Source organism: Mastomys coucha, unplaced genomic scaffold, assembly GCF_008632895.1.
Source record: "Mastomys coucha isolate ucsf_1 unplaced genomic scaffold, UCSF_Mcou_1 pScaffold14, whole genome shotgun sequence".
Taxonomy (NCBI): Eukaryota; Metazoa; Chordata; class Mammalia; order Rodentia; family Muridae; genus Mastomys; species Mastomys coucha.
In genome coordinates, this window is record NW_022196896.1 from 64,204,874 (window position 1) to 64,222,214 (window position 17,341).

At 50.6% G+C, this 17,341-nt stretch overlaps 1 protein-coding gene across 7 annotated transcripts in view; it reads left to right on the forward strand.

Moving 5' to 3' along the window:
- The window catches only part of Fer1l5 (fer-1 like family member 5), a 58,318-nt gene that overhangs the window by 33,682 nt on the left and 7,295 nt on the right, over positions 1-17,341 (forward strand). For 4 of the 7 annotated variants that reach the window (XR_004117853.1, XM_031367173.1, XM_031367167.1 and 1 more), the window contains exons 25-52: positions 2,330-2,493; positions 2,753-2,867; positions 3,755-3,857; positions 4,331-4,506; positions 4,609-4,779; positions 4,961-5,093; positions 5,214-5,291; positions 6,282-6,463; positions 6,653-6,814; positions 7,072-7,176; positions 8,135-8,281; positions 8,357-8,519; positions 8,667-8,692; positions 9,154-9,174; positions 11,077-11,127; positions 11,235-11,339; positions 11,934-12,053; positions 12,465-12,626; positions 12,817-12,908; positions 13,312-13,482; positions 13,667-13,815; positions 14,056-14,195; positions 15,693-15,781; positions 16,003-16,098; positions 16,254-16,395; positions 16,609-16,708; positions 16,785-16,978; positions 17,142-17,251. Coding sequence is in view for 6 of the 7 variants with exons in the window: in XM_031367173.1 (XP_031223033.1) it covers positions 2,330-2,493; positions 2,753-2,867; positions 3,755-3,857; positions 4,331-4,506; positions 4,609-4,779; positions 4,961-5,093; positions 5,214-5,291; positions 6,282-6,463; positions 6,653-6,814; positions 7,072-7,176; positions 8,135-8,281; positions 8,357-8,519; positions 8,667-8,692; positions 9,154-9,174; positions 11,077-11,127; positions 11,235-11,339; positions 11,934-12,053; positions 12,465-12,626; positions 12,817-12,908; positions 13,312-13,482; positions 13,667-13,815; positions 14,056-14,195; positions 15,693-15,781; positions 16,003-16,098; positions 16,254-16,395; positions 16,609-16,708; positions 16,785-16,978; positions 17,142-17,251 (3,467 nt within the window). In the remaining variant the exon portion in view is untranslated. The remainder of the gene's footprint in view (positions 1-2,329; positions 2,494-2,752; positions 2,868-3,754; positions 3,858-4,330; positions 4,507-4,608; positions 4,780-4,960; positions 5,094-5,213; positions 5,292-6,281; positions 6,464-6,652; positions 6,815-7,071; positions 7,177-8,134; positions 8,282-8,356; positions 8,520-8,666; positions 8,693-9,153; positions 9,175-11,076; positions 11,128-11,234; positions 11,340-11,933; positions 12,054-12,464; positions 12,627-12,816; positions 12,909-13,311; positions 13,483-13,666; positions 13,816-14,055; positions 14,196-15,692; positions 15,782-16,002; positions 16,099-16,253; positions 16,396-16,608; positions 16,709-16,784; positions 16,979-17,141; positions 17,252-17,341) is intronic. The other 3 variants (XM_031367172.1, XM_031367169.1, XM_031367170.1) reach the window with 3 other exon arrangements.

The following is a 17,341-nucleotide window of genomic DNA, read 5'->3' on the forward strand; positions in this document are numbered from 1 at the left end:
GAGTCTCATTTGTCACCAACAGGGAACTTGAGACCCCTGCACACCCTTACCCAGATCTTTGGACCAGACTGGAGGTCATAGGAGGTGGGGAGAGCACAAGAAGTGCGAAAGGAGCTGAAGATGAGGCTTCTGCCCACAGCACATCAGGGATGCAGGGGGAAGAGCTGGGCTGGCTGCATCTCTCCCTCTATGAACCTTTGCTCTGCAGAGGAGAGCTGACCCAGGAAAGCAGCTCTGCCAGCAGACAGGAAGGAAGGTCTGAATGTCAGGCTATTGTGTGACCTCTTCTGGGGAGATGTGAACAAATGTCTGTCCACCTTGGACAAGTGACCCATGACAGAGCAAAGAACTGGTTCTGTCCAGGTCCAGTTTGGTGGACAAATGAATTTAATTAGAGTTACTTTCAGAAGCATGAGCAGTATATGGGCAGCCACACTGCCGGAGAAGGCTTACTCTCAGCAAGTGTTAACTGTATATATATGCGCTCACTTGTGTGTGTGTGTATATATATATATATACACATATATATACACACATATACACATATATACACACATATATACACACATATATACACATATATATACACACATATATATACACACACATATATACACACATATATATACACACACATGCATACACGCACATGTGCACACACACGCATACACACACATGCGTGCACACACACACGCACACACAGGGAGGAGAGATGGCCATGAGCCTTATAAGCTGCTCATGAACTCTCAAAAAGCAACAGATAGCCCGCATCTTACTAGTCTCCCATAGGTGGTCACAGCTGAACAGATTTCAGGACAACAGTAGCTGTGTCATGTCTGAAAGACAGGATTCCACCACACAGGCCTTTTAAGTTACAGAATTATAAGCGTTTGTTGTTGTTGCTTTATTTGTTTTGTTTTGGGTTTGTTTGTTTGTAGTTGGTTGGCATCTGCATGTAATCCCAGCACTTGGGAGGCGTTGGCAGGAGTTCATGACTGGTCTGAGCTACATGAGAAGTACCAGGCCATCCAGAGCTATTTCACACACCAAAAAAAAAAAAAAAAAATGCATTTAAAACGTTATTTTGTTTTTAAGTTGCGTGTGTTGAGACTATATCATAACACAGTCAGCTCCCTATGTCAACAGTATATTACTGAACCAGCCGTGGCTTAAAAACTCAGTTAAGGGCTGGTGAGATGGCTCAGCGGGGAAGAGCACTGACTGTTCTTCAGAAGGTCATGAGTTCAAATCCCAGCAACCACATGGTGGCTCACAACCACCCATAATGAGATCTGACGCCCTTGTCTGGTACGTCTGAAGACAGCTACAGTGTACTTACATATAATAAATAAATAAATCTTAAAAAAAAAAAAAAAACTCAGTTAAGTCTGTGATGGCTGCATCTATACTGTCTCAGGGTTTTACTGCTGTGAAGAGATAAAATGACCTAGGCAGCTCTTATAAGGACAACATTCAATTGAGGCTGGCACACAAGTTCAGAGGTTCAGTCCATTATCATCAAGGTGGAAGGAGCATGGCAGCATCCAGACAGGCATGGTGCAAGAGGAGCTGAGAGTTCTACATCTTCCTCTGAAGCCCTCTCGAAGAAGACTAGCTTCCAGACATCTAGGATTCGGGTCTCAAAGCCCACACCCACCGTGACACACTTACTCCAACAAGGCTACATCTACTCTAACAAAGGCATACCTGCAAATAGTGCCAGTTGCTGGGCCAAGCATATTCAAACCACCACATATATCAAACACGAATATATCTGTTTCCTTGTCGCTGTGACCTTAACAGCTGCAGACATAGTATTGACACTGGGTTAGGTCTTATGCCACGTACAGATGACTTAAAGGGTATGTTATACACAGATGCCAGGCCATTTTAAAATGTAAGGGACTAGAGCATAGGTTGTAGTCCCCAGGGACATTCCCAGGGAACCAATTCCCTGAGGTTGCCAAGGGACAGCTGTGTCTAACCAGTCCTGTATAAGGCAGAGGTAGAGGGTATGGAGGGAGTTGTAGAAGAAAAGACCTGGGTAGCACAGAAGGGTGAGTATTTAACAGGATTGGATCTCTCATGTCTGCAGTGACCAGGGAGTAGGCAGGTCACACTGAACATGCAGGCAAACTTTATCTGATAGTTGATCAGCATCAGGTAGTATTGATTGCTAAGCCTCAGTCTCCTAGATTCAGTAGAGATATGACCCAGTCCTACCTGGCTACTACATTTCTAAAGGTTGGGGATCAAGAGTCTCAGCATCCCCAATGCTGGAAGGTTGGTGAAGGAGGTATGGGCACTGATTGGAATTTCCCTCCCCCAGTATGAGAATCAGGCCAAGATCAAAGATGACTGGGGACAGCAAGGGCTATACCACTGCCCCAACTTCTCAGATGTCATGGGACACAAGGCTCTCCCCAAGACAGACTTCAAGGCTCCCCCAGGATGGCATTGGAAGGATGACTGGGTAGTAGAACCTCAGAGGAGGTAAGGAGGGTCCAAGCCCTGACCATGTCTCACCTGCGAGGGCTAGTCAAGTGGGAACCTAGAGTGGGCCCCAAGCCACTGTTCTAGTCCCTGTGAGTTGGAATACGTAAGACCAAGAGCCCTGCCCAATATCCTGTTCGTGTGCCAGGCTCTGCCTTGCTCAAGGGAGGTGGGATGTAACATAGGGGTGTTTAGCTAGCAGAGATGACCCCTGGGAGTTCAGTCAGCTCTGGGAACTTGGGGTATCACTGCTGCCTAGACTCCTCCTAGACATAGACATCAACAAGAGCCAGGTACTGGAAGAGGTGTATGAGAACCAGATTCGAAATGCCACAGGTGCCTGGGTGCCTGCAGCTGTCCCCAACTCGAACGTGGTAAGCGTCTCCATCTTGCCATAGGGTACACGGGGGAAAGGCAAGGACCAGATGGGAAGAATCAGCAACTGGGGTGGCTCAGCAGCAAGGGCTATGTCTGAGCGCTGCTCCATAGAAGCCTTTCAGCACCAACGAAGGGGTGGTACTCAAGAATGGCAAGCTACAGATACCTTAAGTAGGATGACAGAAAGAACTAGGCACTGTGGGGCCTGCCTGTAGTGCAGCTGCTCTGAGAGATGAGGCAGAAGGAACCCTTGAAGCCAGGAGTTAGAGTTGTATCCACGGTACCCACATAAAAAGCCAGGCATGGTGGGATGTACTTATGATCCTAGCAGGGAGAGGCAGACATAGGTAGGTCCCTAGTGCTTGCTCGTCAGACAGCCTAACTTAACAGGCAGAGCCCCAGATCCCAGTAGAAGATACTGTCTTGGAAAACTAAGGTGGATGGCCTTCTGAGCAAAGAGAATGATACCCAGCCCCCCCCCCCATGCATGAGCACGTATGTGCACCCAGCCCCCACTTCCACACTCACGCGAGCCCACACACAGACTCTATCACGAAAGAAATATTCTGTCTGGTTGACCACTCTTGAGCACAGGAAAGATGGTACCACGACAGAGGAGCCAGCCTTTGAATTTTGTTTCATTTTAATGGAGGCTACAGATCACTGAGTAGAACCATGCAAGTCTAACCAACCCTCAATGTAACAAGGACAGAGCCATTTGCCTCTCAATAAAAGAGCCATGGTGGCTGCAACATTTATGATAGGTGTGTGTGTGTGTGTGTGTGTGTGTGTGTGTGTGTGTGTGTGTGTGAAAATGAGCGAAGGCAAGTTTCATCTAGCATCTAGCTCATGTGGCCCTCCTCCATCCTCAACATCCCTACAGAATGGACAGCCTGTGGAAGCCCCGGAGAATGTGAAGTGTCCCCCAGGCTGGCACTTTAAGAAGAATTGGATTGTGGACCTCAACCATGCAGTGGACAGTGAAGGTCAGTCTCCTGACAAGTCAGGCACGAAGGGCTGAAGTATTTAAGTCTGGTTCTTCTGGAAGCCTCTGAGTGGCCAAGCCCTCAGGCAGGAGGGTTCCCAAACTCTAGTGAATAGAGTCTATCTGTTCCACAGAGATAGACCCTAATGTTGGTATGCAGCAGGCACCCCCAAGAGCAAACCTGGTTGGTGGATGCCTGCGAACATGGATTTAGTTGTAGAGCCCCAGTTTACCCAAAGTCACTCTGGGGAAGGAGCGGTGGATTGGAAATCTTGAGGTCTGGGCCTCAGACACAAGCAGTTGCTGCAGCTGGTTCCAGGTAGTCTATATGATAGAATTTGAGCACATCTTCCTGGACATGAGGACTCCTCTGTCCCCAGGACCTGTCTTTCTAGGGCCCTTTTCTCAGGCATGTCAAAGCCCCCAAGTCTGCAGGTTCAAATGGACTCAGAGGTTATGATGCTGCCCCTGCAGGCTGGGAGTATGGAGTAGGGATCCCACCCTCCGGCCTGCCCCAGATCTGGAATTCAGTAGAAAAGACTTACCACTCACACCGCCGGCGTCGGTGGGTGCGCATGCGCTTTCGGAATCACAGGGAGCGGGGCCAGGAGCTGAGCCAGGAGCAGGAGACCCTCTCCTTCCTGCAGATGGTGAGGCATTTGGAGTGAGGGTCCTGGTTGGAGCACATTCAGGGGTGACTTGCAAAGCAGGGACAGGAACGCCATTCTGAGACCCTACATTCTCCCCTGCAGCAAGACATCTCTGGGGAGAGAAAGGAAGGCTGGGAGTATGGCACATTTGACTCCAGGTTCCACCTGAACCCTCAGCCCACAAGCTGCTTCCGTCGCCGCTGCTGGCACCGACAGCTGGCGCCCAACAAGGACAGGGGTGTAGCTCCCATATTCCTCCTGGAGGGGTCCCTGGTAAGGCTTCCCTGGCTTGGGTGACATTTATTACTCCACATCCAAGGGAATCAGGAACATGCATCTTTGACCCTGGCTCCAACTCTTCAAGTTTGACATCTGTAGAGGGGATGTAGGTGGCTAGAGCCTGGAGAAGAGTCAGGAAGGCTTGAGAACTTACAGGGGGCCTTTCTGGGCACAGGCAGTGGAGCAGAAAAAACAACCCAGGAAGGAAGAGGAGAAGACTTGGTCTTGGTATCCCTGGAAGGACTGGAGGCACACCCTGGAGGATCCCCGAATCCCCACCATGCCTTTCATCTACTGCATCCTCAACAGTAAGCTTGGTCTTGGAGTCTACTGAGTGGCGCCAGAGACCAGGGCCTGAGGCCAGGGAGTAGGGAGGAGCATATGAGGAGTCTAGGGACAGGTAACAAATGAGACTTCTCTTTACCCAGAGCCTCACTACTACCAGCTCTTCTGCTATATCTACCAGGCCCGGAATCTGAAGTACAACCAGGTCCTGACCTTTCAGGGTAGGAATGCCCCTTTGTCATTCAGCCCCATCTGCTAGTCCCCAAGGCCTGGCGCCATCTCCACAGAAGGTTGATGAATATGTAACAAAGATGGAGACCCCTCTCCCAAGAAGCTTGTCTTAGCTAGGGTTGCTACTGCTGAGATACAACATCATGACCAAAAGCAACTTGGAAAGGAAAGGGCTAATTTCCTTCACACCTTCATATAACAACCCATCATCAAAAGCAATGAGGGCAGGAACTTAAAACAGGCCAGGAACCTGGAGGCAAGAGCTGATATAGGGGCTGGAGAAATGGCTCAGCAGTTAAGAGTGCTAGCTGCTCTTTCAGAGGTTCTGGGTTCAGTTCTCAGCACCGAAATGGCAGCTCACAACTGTCTGTAACTCTAGTTCTAGGGGATCCAATACCCTCCCACAGATATATATGCAGGCAAGACACAAATGCACACAAAATAAAAAGAAACGAGAGACAGACATGCTGGAGAACCACATCACTTGAGGCTTTGTAGACAAGGGAAAGGAAGGAGGCCCCATGTAAAGAAGAGGCACAGAACCATTTAGGAGGTGAGCGGATTACCCCTCCTTTGTCCTGTTAATGGCACTGTTATCTTGAAGATAAGCAATGGCTGGCAGGGATCTAGAATGTTTGCTAAGATCTGTGTCCCTTGAGTATCACCAGCCATATCAAAGGACAGTCACTGCTGCTTCGGATGATCAGTCAGGAGAGAGCTTATCCCTAGACCTCCTCCATCTCCATGAAAGCCAGGCTGTAACCATAGTGGGCATGGCATTCCCATGGATGGAGGCAAAGGTTCTTCCCCTGGCCTGTGGGGCATGCTCAGGGTCTGCAGTGCCTGCATTCTAGAAGGGCTGCATTCTACAAGGGCTTGCAGCCGCAGGGGCCACCTGTAGTAAGTCTCCTAGGTCTAATGGCTGCCCCTGCCAAGGAGAGAAGAAAGTTATGACATCCTGCTCTCCCTCCATGATCTAGAGCCTTTCATCCAAGTGGTCTTCCTGAACCACAGCTTGTGCACCCAGACCCTGCGAAGCTCTGCAGCTCCGACGTGGTCCCAGACGCTCATCTTCCAGCACCTTCTGCTGTTTGAAGACCCCAAAGATACCAGAGAGAACCCCCCACTTGTGGTGCTGGAATTGTGGCAACATGACTCACGGGTACAGCAGACTGGGCTTAAGGGAGGAAGACCCACCCCTCAGCCTTGCTTCGGGATAGAGGTGTTGGAGTGTTTAGTGAGGCCAGTGTGCAGAGGCCATGTATACATGTCCTACGCCCCTTCCTCCTCAGAAGCCCATGCTGGTAGCCTGGTTGACTGTCTATATTCTATGAACTCCTTTTTCTTCTAGGGAAACAAAGTCTTGTGGGGACGGAGCATGTGGCCCCCAGTCATCTGGCTGGGCCTCCAAGACTGGGTCTTTACCCCACTGAGGTGGCATCCCCTTGTAAGACAGTTGGGAGAGGAAGAGGGCGAGATCTTGGCATCCTGTGAACTGATCCTAGAGACACAGGTACAGATGGGAAGAGCAGGACTCATGCCCCTCCCTGCCCCACCTCCACCTCCAGGTTCCCACAAATGCCAGGGCCCTCCCCTTCCCCTCATGAAAGGTCTGAGGCTCAGGATGGATTCAGTGCTGTCAACCTGGCCAACCTCCCCCTTAACCTCCTACTCCAACCCATGGGTTCTGGGACATATTAGGTGGGAATAGGAGCAACGGCACCAGCCCCCCAAAGCCTCATGCTCCAATTTCCCTCTTCTGCCCTCCAGAAGCTGAAAGAGCTACATCTGCCAATCCTAAGCATCCCCTGTAAGAACGGGATTTACTTGCTGCCCAAGAACATTCAGCCTACTGTGAAAATGATGGCCATTGAGGTGTGTGCAGATTGAGAGGGGTGATCAGGGAGACGCCACTCCCAGAGCAGCCTGGGGTTCTTGGGGAGACTCTTCTGACAAGCTGGCCCAAAGTTTGAAGCCTAAGATTCTTGGAAGAGAATTGAGGGCGGAGGCTTGGACAATATGGCAAGCCAGGCAGCAGGCAGGAGACCTAGGACCATCTTGTACTGACCCCTGTGTATCCGGGACTGACTTCTTGGGGGAAGAAATAGAGGCTCAGAGATGACATATTGCAGACCGAGTAATCAAAGACTGACAGGCCACAATTTAACCCATCCCTGCTTGAGACTAAATGGAGGTCCCCCACATTGGTTATTCTGTGCCCTGTTCTGATTTGGCAGGTAACAGTCAAGTAGTCCATGAACTAATGACTCCTTAAGGCCAACCAGTGTGGTTGGTCCCTATTCAGTCCCCAAGAAGGGTCTTGTGAAGAGTATAGAAATTCCTTTGTCAGTTGAGAGAGAAATTACAGGGTGCCAGGTCACTGCTTGGTCATGGAGCTGTCTAGCACACAAGTCAGCAATAAGCTAAATGGCAATATGGACTCTGAAAAACCTGGGCACCATCTGCTTCCATGAGCTCTAGAAGCAGCCAGCCTCAGGATCTCAAAGTCTGAGAACTGTCTGGGGCCAGCAAGCCAGCAATGAGCAGGTTTACCACTTACCGGCTTGGAGGCCAGTGGGGGATGAGTGAGTGGCAGATTCAGCCAGTGCTTAGATGATACCTTCTTCATGGAGAGAGCAGCCAGTAGCCAGGGCTTGAGAACCAGCCTCCCCCTCACAGGGCAGAATGACCTGCGGGGGAGCCTCAGAGTCTAGCTCTGACACTGCCTCATTCTTAACCTTGGCATGCTTCCTGCTGCACTTCACTTCCAGGCCAGTTTGACCCCCAACCCTGACTAAGAGGTGCTGTCTGCCCCTTGCCCTGTTTCTGACAGATGATGGCCTGGGGCCTTCGGAACATGACCAACGTGCGTTACCCCCAGCTCCTCCTGGAATGTGGGGAAGAGTCCCTGAGGACAGAACCCATCAGCAACTTCCAAGAGAATCCCAACTTCCCTACGTCTGCCTTCTTCTTCACTGTGGTAAGAGGCCCCGGGCAGGGGCTGGACACTCTCCTCCTCTTGAGGGGCCTCACATGCCCCTCTTTGGGCTTGTAGTTCATGCCTTTGGAGGACACCCATGCACAGCCCCTGGTGGTGAAAGTGGTGGACAACCAGGAATACGGCCAGCAGATTGTGGTCGGTCAGGCCAACATTGACTTCCTCCAGCCCTATTTCTGTGACCCATGGTCTCTCAGCTACACAGCTGTAAAGCTGCCAAGTAGGATTCTTTCTCCTGGCCTTGTCCCTTCTCTCCCCAGGAAGCCCTTCATAGGAGTAGGGTGGGACCCTGGCTCCTTTGTGAGGTTTGTGCCCCTCTGCCTTGGCTTCTTCTGTTCTGAAGCTCATGACTATGTTCTCTCCACAGCTCTGTCTGTGAAGAAGCCCGATACTGTGAGTAAGGGTCCCAGGCCACCTTCTCCCATACCTTTTATGTGAACAACCTTGTCCCTGTAGTGAGGCATCTATTAAACATTCCTAGCCAGGCGGTGGTGGTGCACCCCTTTAATCCCAGCACTTGGGAGGCAGAGGCAGGTGGATTTCTGAGTTCGAGGCCAGCCTGGTCTACAGAGTGAGTTTCAGGACAGCCAGGGATATACAGAGAAACGCTGTCTCAAAAAAAAAAAAAAACCCAAAAAACCAAAAAACAAAACCATTCCTATGAGAAGGCCTAACTATACAGGAGAAGGCCACGTGCTTGGTCCTCAGTCAAATCTGCATGTGAGAATCACCTGAGTGGGGGTGGTGCTAGGAGGCAGTTCTGAGACAGGATCACTTGTGTCTATGGCTGGTCTTGAACTTGCTAATGTAGTAGAGGATAACCTTGAGCTCCCAATCTTCTTGCTTCCTCCCAGGTGCTGGGATTACGATTACAGGTATTCATCTAGCTCACCTCCGCTTTTATTTATTATTGTGTATTTATGTGTGTGTGTGCACACGAGCATAAGCCAGACATAACTCGACCTTGCTTTTTGAGACAGGGTCTCTCTTGCCTAGATTGCTACTTAAGCCAAGTCAACTAGCCAGCCCAAGGATTCTTCTGTTTCCACCTCTCCAGCCCCAAGATTGCTAACGTATTCTGCCATTTTTTACAAAGATTCAAGAATTTAGATTCTCATGCTCGGAAGTCTGTGATGGTTAACAGTGACTGTCACCCAGGAGACAAGCCTCTGGCATGTCTGTGAGGGTTACCTAAATGGGGTAATGGAAGTGGGAGGACCCACAGTGAATCTGGGCGGCAGCATGCTGTGGGTTGGGGTCCTACATGAAATCAAAATGAGAGAGCTGAGCAATGGCATTCATCATTGCTTCCCAAATTCATATGCAATGAGACCAACTGTCTCAGCCACCGGCCCCTGTCTCTTCCTCACCATGGTGTCTTGAGCTATGAGCCAGAATAATCCCTTCTTCTGTAAATTGCTTCTTGTCGGGTATTTGATCACAGCACCAGGAAAACACACAACATTGTGTGGACTAAGACGCCCTTACCTGAGACCCTGGCTCCTGAAGGATCTTGATAGAGTTGTCAGTCATTAAGATTTTGTCCCAAGTCCCTCTACCCCAAATACATCACGATTATAGCTCTCAGGCAAGAGTAACACATTTTAATACATAGCAGTCCCTAAATGCCTTCATCACAAGCAGATGCTGCCAGGCATAGCGCTACATGCTTATAATCCCAGCACTCAGAAAGACGGGACAGAAAGATTGCAGGTCCCAGACAGATTGAGCTACATAAGCAAGACACTATCTCAAAAGAACAAGGGCTAGAGTTGCACCTTGAGTGACAGTGTCTTAGTCAGGGTTTCTATTCCTGCAGAAACATCATGACCAAGAAGCAAGTTGGGGAGGAAAGGGTTTTTTCAGCTTACTTCCACATTGCTGTTGATCACTAGAGGAAGTCAGGACTGAACTCAAGCAGGTCAGGAAGCAGGAGCTGAGGCAGAGGTCATGGAGAGATGTTCCTTACTGGCTTGCTTCCCCTGGCTTGCTCAGCCTGCTCTCTTATAGAACCCAAGACTTCCAGCCCAGGGATGGCACAACCCACAAGGGGCCCTTGATCACTAATTGAGAAAATGCCCCACAGCTGGATCTCATGGAGGCACTTCCCCAACTGAAGCTCCCTTCTCTGTGATAGCTTCAGCCTGTGTCAAGTTGACACACAAAACCAGCCAGTACAGACAGGTTGTTTGTCTAGCATGAACAGACCCTAAGTTCCATTCCTAGCACAAGATACAGAAGGGAGGGAAGGTTGATTTTGCTGGGTGGGCCATAGTAGTTAGGCCTGTAATCCTAGCACTGGAGAGGCTGAGGCAGGAGGATCACAGCCTAGGTACATGGTGAGTCTCTCACATACACACACATACAAAAAGATTCTACCGGGGGCTGCAGAGATGGCTCAGGGGTTAAGAGCACTGACTGCTCTTCCAGAGGTCCTGAGTTCAATTCCCAGCAACCACATGGTGGCTCACAACCATCTGTAATGGGATCTGTAATGGATCTGATGCCCTCTTCTGGTGTGTCTGAAGACAGCTACAGTGTATTCATATACATAGAAGATTCTGCCTTCTCAGGTTCAGATAGAGTGTGAGGTTCTGCATTTCTAAGCACTTTTGAATCCATACAGATGGACAAGGAATGCTAGGAAGCACGGTTCCTCTCCTTCACCCCTCCCACTCTGTCTAAACTGAAAGGCCTATAAGGCTATGGGGGCAGCAGAGCCAGGTGAGGCAGGCTGTTGTTCCCCTTCTTCTCCTCTAACCTTCCTCACTTTTCAGTTCCTAGACTTTGTCTACAAGAAGTTCTGGTTCAATTCCAGCAAAGACGAGGTAAAGCAGACTCAGGCTAGGGAACAAGGGACAACCCCAATAAGTTCAGGGAGGTGGGTGGGCTCTAGCCCTGCCTGAGAGCCATAAAAAGGCCTCTTCTCGGTTAGGATGACTATGAGCAGGAGGTGGACTGGTGGAGCAAGCTATCCTGGGCCACGGGCAATGCAGACAAGTCCCTGAACTACAGCTACAAAAGCTACCACACCCTAAAGGTTTGGAGGGTTCTGGGAAAGGGGTAGAACTGAGCCTCCATCGGGAGGGGCTAGAGACTTGGCCTTGCTTTGTCAGGGGACCATCAAATGGCAGAACGCTTTTTTTTTTTTCTTCCCTTGTCTGAAATAAGACCCTGGGTAGCACACGCAGGTCTCCGGCTTGCTTGGGAGGTATGGATGACCTTGAACTTCCTGAGCCTCCTGCCTCTACCTCCTGGGTGCTAGAACTGCAGCCATATATCACCACATTCAGCTTAGAGCAGGGACCCTGTTAGACAAGCTCTCGCCCAGACCCTCCAACTTTACCAGGAGAAGCCCAAGGTGGACAGCCCCGTGGTAGGGGAATTATTCAAGGTGCGTCTATACCAGCTTGGCTACCTGTCTCTCTGTAGCCCATCTATCACCAAAGGAGGGGGGACTTTCTACATTGTCCCCTAAATACCAGGGACCCTTCCAAGAGCTGCTCCATCTGAAGCAGCCCATAGGGCTACTGACAGGGCAAACTCTCAGGGAAAGGCTTGGGTGCTGGTAGTGTCTCATCTCTTGATTCCCCAAATAGTCCTCAGCAGCCGGGTCCTGCGTACACCCCTACAGGTATATGACTGTGAGCTGGAGGCCGTTCTAGCCTTCCAGGGCCTGCAGGACTTTTGCCAGACCTTCAAACTTTACCAAGAGAAGCCCAAGGTGGACAGTCCCGTGGTAGGGGAATTCAAGGTGTGTCTATGCTAGTTTGGCTACCTGTCTATCTGTAGCCCATCTGTCCCTAAAGTCTCTAATAAAAGCCCTGACTCTGCACATCCCTGAGGAAAATGAGCCAGAGCCTGAGAAACAGCTTCAGGAGTCCAGCAACACAGATGGATCTATGCAGGCAGGGACTGAGGAAGGCAAGGCCTTCAAACCTGAAGGGATGGGTGTACAGAGTTGACACCAGCATAGTCTGGGAACATCTAGTAGCTTTGAGTGCTTTGCCCAATGGTCCCCTTAAACTCAATGGTCCCTGCCTGAAGACTCCAGCTGCTCACCCTTAGCCCAACCACCCCCTTCCCCCAATTACACCCAGGCAGCTGGGGTTGGGGGACATTTTACAAAGTTAGGCTAGCACTACTAACACCTTCTCCCCCCTAGGGCCTCTTCCGCATCTACCCCTTTCCTGAGGACCCAGATTCCCCTAAACCCCCACGTCAGTTCTCTGCTTGGCCTGAGATTGAGGACTTCCCTCAGATATGCTTGGTACGGGTATATCTGATACGAGCCATCAACCTGCAGCCACAGGACTACAATGGCCTGGTAATAATAAAAAAAAGAAAAGAAAAAAAGAAAAGAAAAGAAAGTAGTCCCATCTGTCACCAGTGGCCCCTAGTGCATGCCGAAGGCTGTTTATAGCCACAGGCACTCCCACAGTCCATACCCACCCTGCTCCTACACCCCCACCCTTCCTGACCAACCATGACTGACTCCCCTCTTCCTTCCTTCCCAGTGTGACCCTTATGTGATCCTGAAACTGGGACAGACAAAACTTGGCAGCCGGGACTCATACTACCCCAACACTCTGGATCCCATCTTTGGCACGTGAGCTACCCCCAGTCACACACGGCCTTCTTTCTAGTCCTCCATGCTGTGCTGGAGGGCAGCTCCAGCAGGCAGAGTCATTCCTGCAGAGCCTCCAAGGTCCCAGTAAGCAGCATCTCACTGGCTCTTAGGGGTTTGAAAAATGGATGATCCACCACCTTCTCCCAAAGAAAAAGACACTCACTCAGGCAGGCCTCCATACCCCGGCCATCTTACTTTCAAGTTACTTTCAGCCATGTTCAGGGAAATGGGATGCTGGGTGGACAAAGGCCTATCCTGTGCTCTGCTGCCCACATTCACAGTGAATGAAGGAAGAACTGGAGCAGGGACACTTAGGCTGAGATGCTGGCCAGTGAGCCAGAGAGTACATGTCCACGGCCACTTTGCAATGCCTTTGCTCTAGGATGTACGAGCTCACCTGTAACATCCCGCTGGAGAAGGACCTGGAGATTCAGCTGTATGACTTTGACCTAATTACTTCTGATGATGAAATTGGAAGTACAGTCATTGATCTTGAGAACCGACTTCTGTCTGGCTTTGGGGCCCGTTGTGGGCTCCCTAAATCCTACTGCAAGTGAGTATGGACCCATTCAGCAAGCTGGGTGAGGGGAGGTGCGAGCACACAGCTTCTGGAGAAGTAACTGGGAACTGGGCTAGACCTTCCTCTCTGCCCACGCTTCAAGCACCCTCACCTGAACTCAACCTAGGTGGGAAGGACCTGATCCTTCCCCATCTGTTCCTCTTGCATACTCCCACAGGTCAGGGCCCTTTAAGTGGAGGGATCAGATGGCCCCGAGCTACCTTCTGTACCAACATGCCAAACAGAAAGGGCTGCCTCCACCTGTATTTGACCCTGAGGAAGAGTCAATTTACTACAATGGGAAAAAATTCAAGTTGCAGAACTTTGGTGAGCCCAGCACACTTCCTGACAGCATAGGTGTAGCCTCAGGGAACCAGTAAGGAACTGTGGGCAGAGGGAGAGGAGGGCAGGCAAAGGAGAGTTTGCCCTTGGGTAGAGAACAGCAACATCTTTACCATTTTCCCCTTTCTTCTCATAGAAGGAGACTGTAGCCAGCCATCCTGGCAGGACTGGGAAAGGTGCTCAGGTGGGAATGCTAATGACTTCATGATCCTGTCTCAAATCCAGAGTCCACACCTCCTACCTATGAGCATTTGGGGCCCAAGAAGGAGCGCCTGGCACTGTACATCCTGAATACCCAGGGCTTGGTTCCTGAGCATGTAGAGACTCGAACGTTGCACAGTAACAGCCAGCCAGGTATTGACCAGGTAGGTATGTGACTGGAGAGGCTGTTCCTGCCTCCTATGGACTGGACTGGACCAGGAGATATGGGTATCTATCCACCCAGGACACAGTCCACAGTGAGAGGCAAGGGCAGGCGGACAGCTCACTTACGTGCATAGACAGGAGCCAAGCATGTTTTGCATGTTAGTAGGAAAAGAAGCCCCAGTGGCAAGAACTTCACACCTGGATGGGCCATAAGAAATGGAGGCCTCACAACAGTTGCAGGAAGCTCTCAACCATCCTAGAAAACCAACAGTGCTACTGTTTTGCTCTCCTGGGTATAGGGAGGTGGTAGCGTAGATCAGAGGGCCCAGATGCACAAACCTCAGTTCCAGCCACTTAACTGCAGGCTCTCTTCTCAATAGCAAGGAACCTGGGGACACAGACCCTCCCTTCAAGAGCACCTTAATTACCCCTCACTGTCCAACCATCAAGGTGGCTTTATCTTCTATAAATCTTTCCTATTCATGAAGTCTTCTGCTGAGAAAAATTTAAAATAACCATCCTTGTTAAAAATGACTTTCTCAAATGGGTCAACTTTGAAAAAAATCAAAGTAGGTCAGGTGGTTTGACAGGCAGAACATATTTATTTACCTGTTTCCCAAGGCTGGGGGTGCGCCTGTCTTAGTTAGGGTTTACTGCTGTGAACAGACACCATGACCAAGGCAAGTCTTATAAAGGACAACATTTAATTGGGGCTAGTTGACAGGTTCAGAGGTTTAGTCCATTATTATCAAGGTGGGAGCAGGGCAACATCCAGGCAGGCATGATACAAGAGGAGCTGAGAGTTCTACATCTTCATCTGAAGGCTGCTAGTGGAAGACTGACTTCCAGGCAGCTAGGATAAGGGCCTTAAAGCCCACACCCACAGTGACACAACTACTCCAACAAGGCCACACCTACTTGAACAGGGCCATACCCTCTAATAGTGCCACTCCCTGGGCTAAGAATTTACAAACCCTTTCTCTTCCTCTTACCATTTACCCAACTAATTCTCATATTATCGGTCTGTGTCTGTCTGTCTGTCTGTCTGTCTGTCTGTCTCTCTCTCTCTGAACTCTCTACTTTGTGGCTAGCTTAATATCCTGAGGCTGTGGCCACACAACACAAAGGACCTTCGTATCTAGTTCCCTCTTACTTAGGGCTTCCATGCTGTGAGTACATGAGGCCCAGCCCCAGCATGGACCCTACCAACAGGCCGTCTAGCATGACCTCGTTAACCCTACCCAGCCATAAGTGAGAGCCCAATGCCCATTCAGGCTCTCCGAGCCAGATCCTTCACCCCTACTCACTTGCCTTCCTAGCCAAAAGCTAAAGGAGCTGGCAGGTGGTCACTGTCACCTCCTAGTAGGTGACACTTGTCACTTGTCACCTCTAAGCCCTGCCCCTGGGTGGTGGACCAATCCATGTGTCACATCCTCATGACATCCAAGTCCAAAGAGACCAGCAACCCCCAACCAGCAAATCCATTCTGACTCTAGGGAAAAATACAGATGTGGGTGGATATCTTCCCCACAATGCTGGGGCCTGCTGGGCCACAAGTCAACATCAGTCCCAGGAAGCCTAAAAGGTGAGTACGCTAGAGCTCAGTTCCTGAGCTTGGAGCCCCAGCTCAGCACCCAGGGTGCAGGGTGCCTCTGCCCACAAGCCCATGCAGTAGTAATTCTCAATCAAGTTTAGAAGGAGCTTTACTGCCCGAGTCCAGACTCCGTGGACAGCTCCTCCCTCGGCAAGGCTGTCTGTGGCTGTGGGGTGGGTCCTCACCCCAGCCTCAGAGCACAGTGGCTGCAGGTACCAACTGCGCTGTATCATCTGGAGCACGGCTGAAGTGGACCTGGTCCGAGAGACCTTCAGTAGAGAGAAAATGAGCGATATCTACGTGAAAGGGTAAGGCAGGCAGGGGAGGAGAGAGCCGCCTAGCTCCCTGGATCTGTTACCCTGCTGGAGCCTCCTAGTCCTAAGGGGAACACCTCTGGCACCACTTGTGTCTGGGGGGTGGGCATCACACACAGGAACCCCAGGTAAAAGGACTCTGTTCCCAGGTGGCTCTTTGGGCTAGAGAAGGATGCTCAGAAGACAGATGTCCACTACCACTCCTTGACTGGGGAGGCCAACTTCAACTGGAGGTTCATCTTTACCATGGACTATCTGACAACGGAGCGTGTATGCGTCCAAAGCCAGAAGGTAAGGAAGGGGTGGGGAGGAGAAAGGGGGAAAGAGGCCCAGGCTCCAAGAGATTACCTCCTCCTTTCAGAGACCTACAAGCTGTTACAGGATGTTAGGTCATGTCCTCAGGCAGAACTCCTCTTCCCTGATAGTCTGTCACTAGTGGACAAGTTGGTATTTGAGGGAAATGTCCAAGAGGCAGGCCACTAACAGCCTTCTGCTATCCTCCAGGACTACATATGGAGCATGGATCCCACACCAATGAAGTTTCCAGCCCGGCTCATCATCCAGATATGGGACAATGACTTCTTTTCCCCAGACGACTTCTTAGGTGAGGTCCTGATGTAGGGTTTGTGACATGGGATAAGGAACTCCTTTCACTGACAACAGCCTTTCTCTGGGCTCAGGGGTCTTGGAGCTGGATTTATCAGACATGCCCAATCCGGCTCAGAACATCAGGCAATGTTCCCTCAAGATGATGGAGACTGAAGGGTCCAAATGGCCCTTCACCCCACAGAAACGTATCTCTCTCTTTAAGAAGACAAATGTAACTGGATGGTGGCCTTGTCAGGTCCTCGATGGTGACAAGTGGCGTTTGTCGGTAGGGGCTGGGGAATGTGTTTAGTGAACAGGACCTCTCTAGCAAACTTCTGGGGGCTATAGCCAAACCTCTTTTCCCTTGTGGAGGTAGGGAAGTGGTCCTGAAATGACCTTGCCCTACTGTCTGACACAGCAGCCCCTGCTCTGTCCTTTGGTGTTCCTAGGGTAAAGTCAAGATGACCCTTGAGATGCTGTCAGAGAAGGAAGCTCTAGTCAGGCCAGCCGGGAGAGGCCAGTCCGAACCCAACCAGTTCCCTACACTTCATCCTCCTGAGTAAGGGCCCTGGAGGGCAGAGGCACAAGCCCAGTTTTCTCCTCCTTGGAATAGGGTGGTGGCTGGTGGGCCTCTGTGTTGAGAGGGACA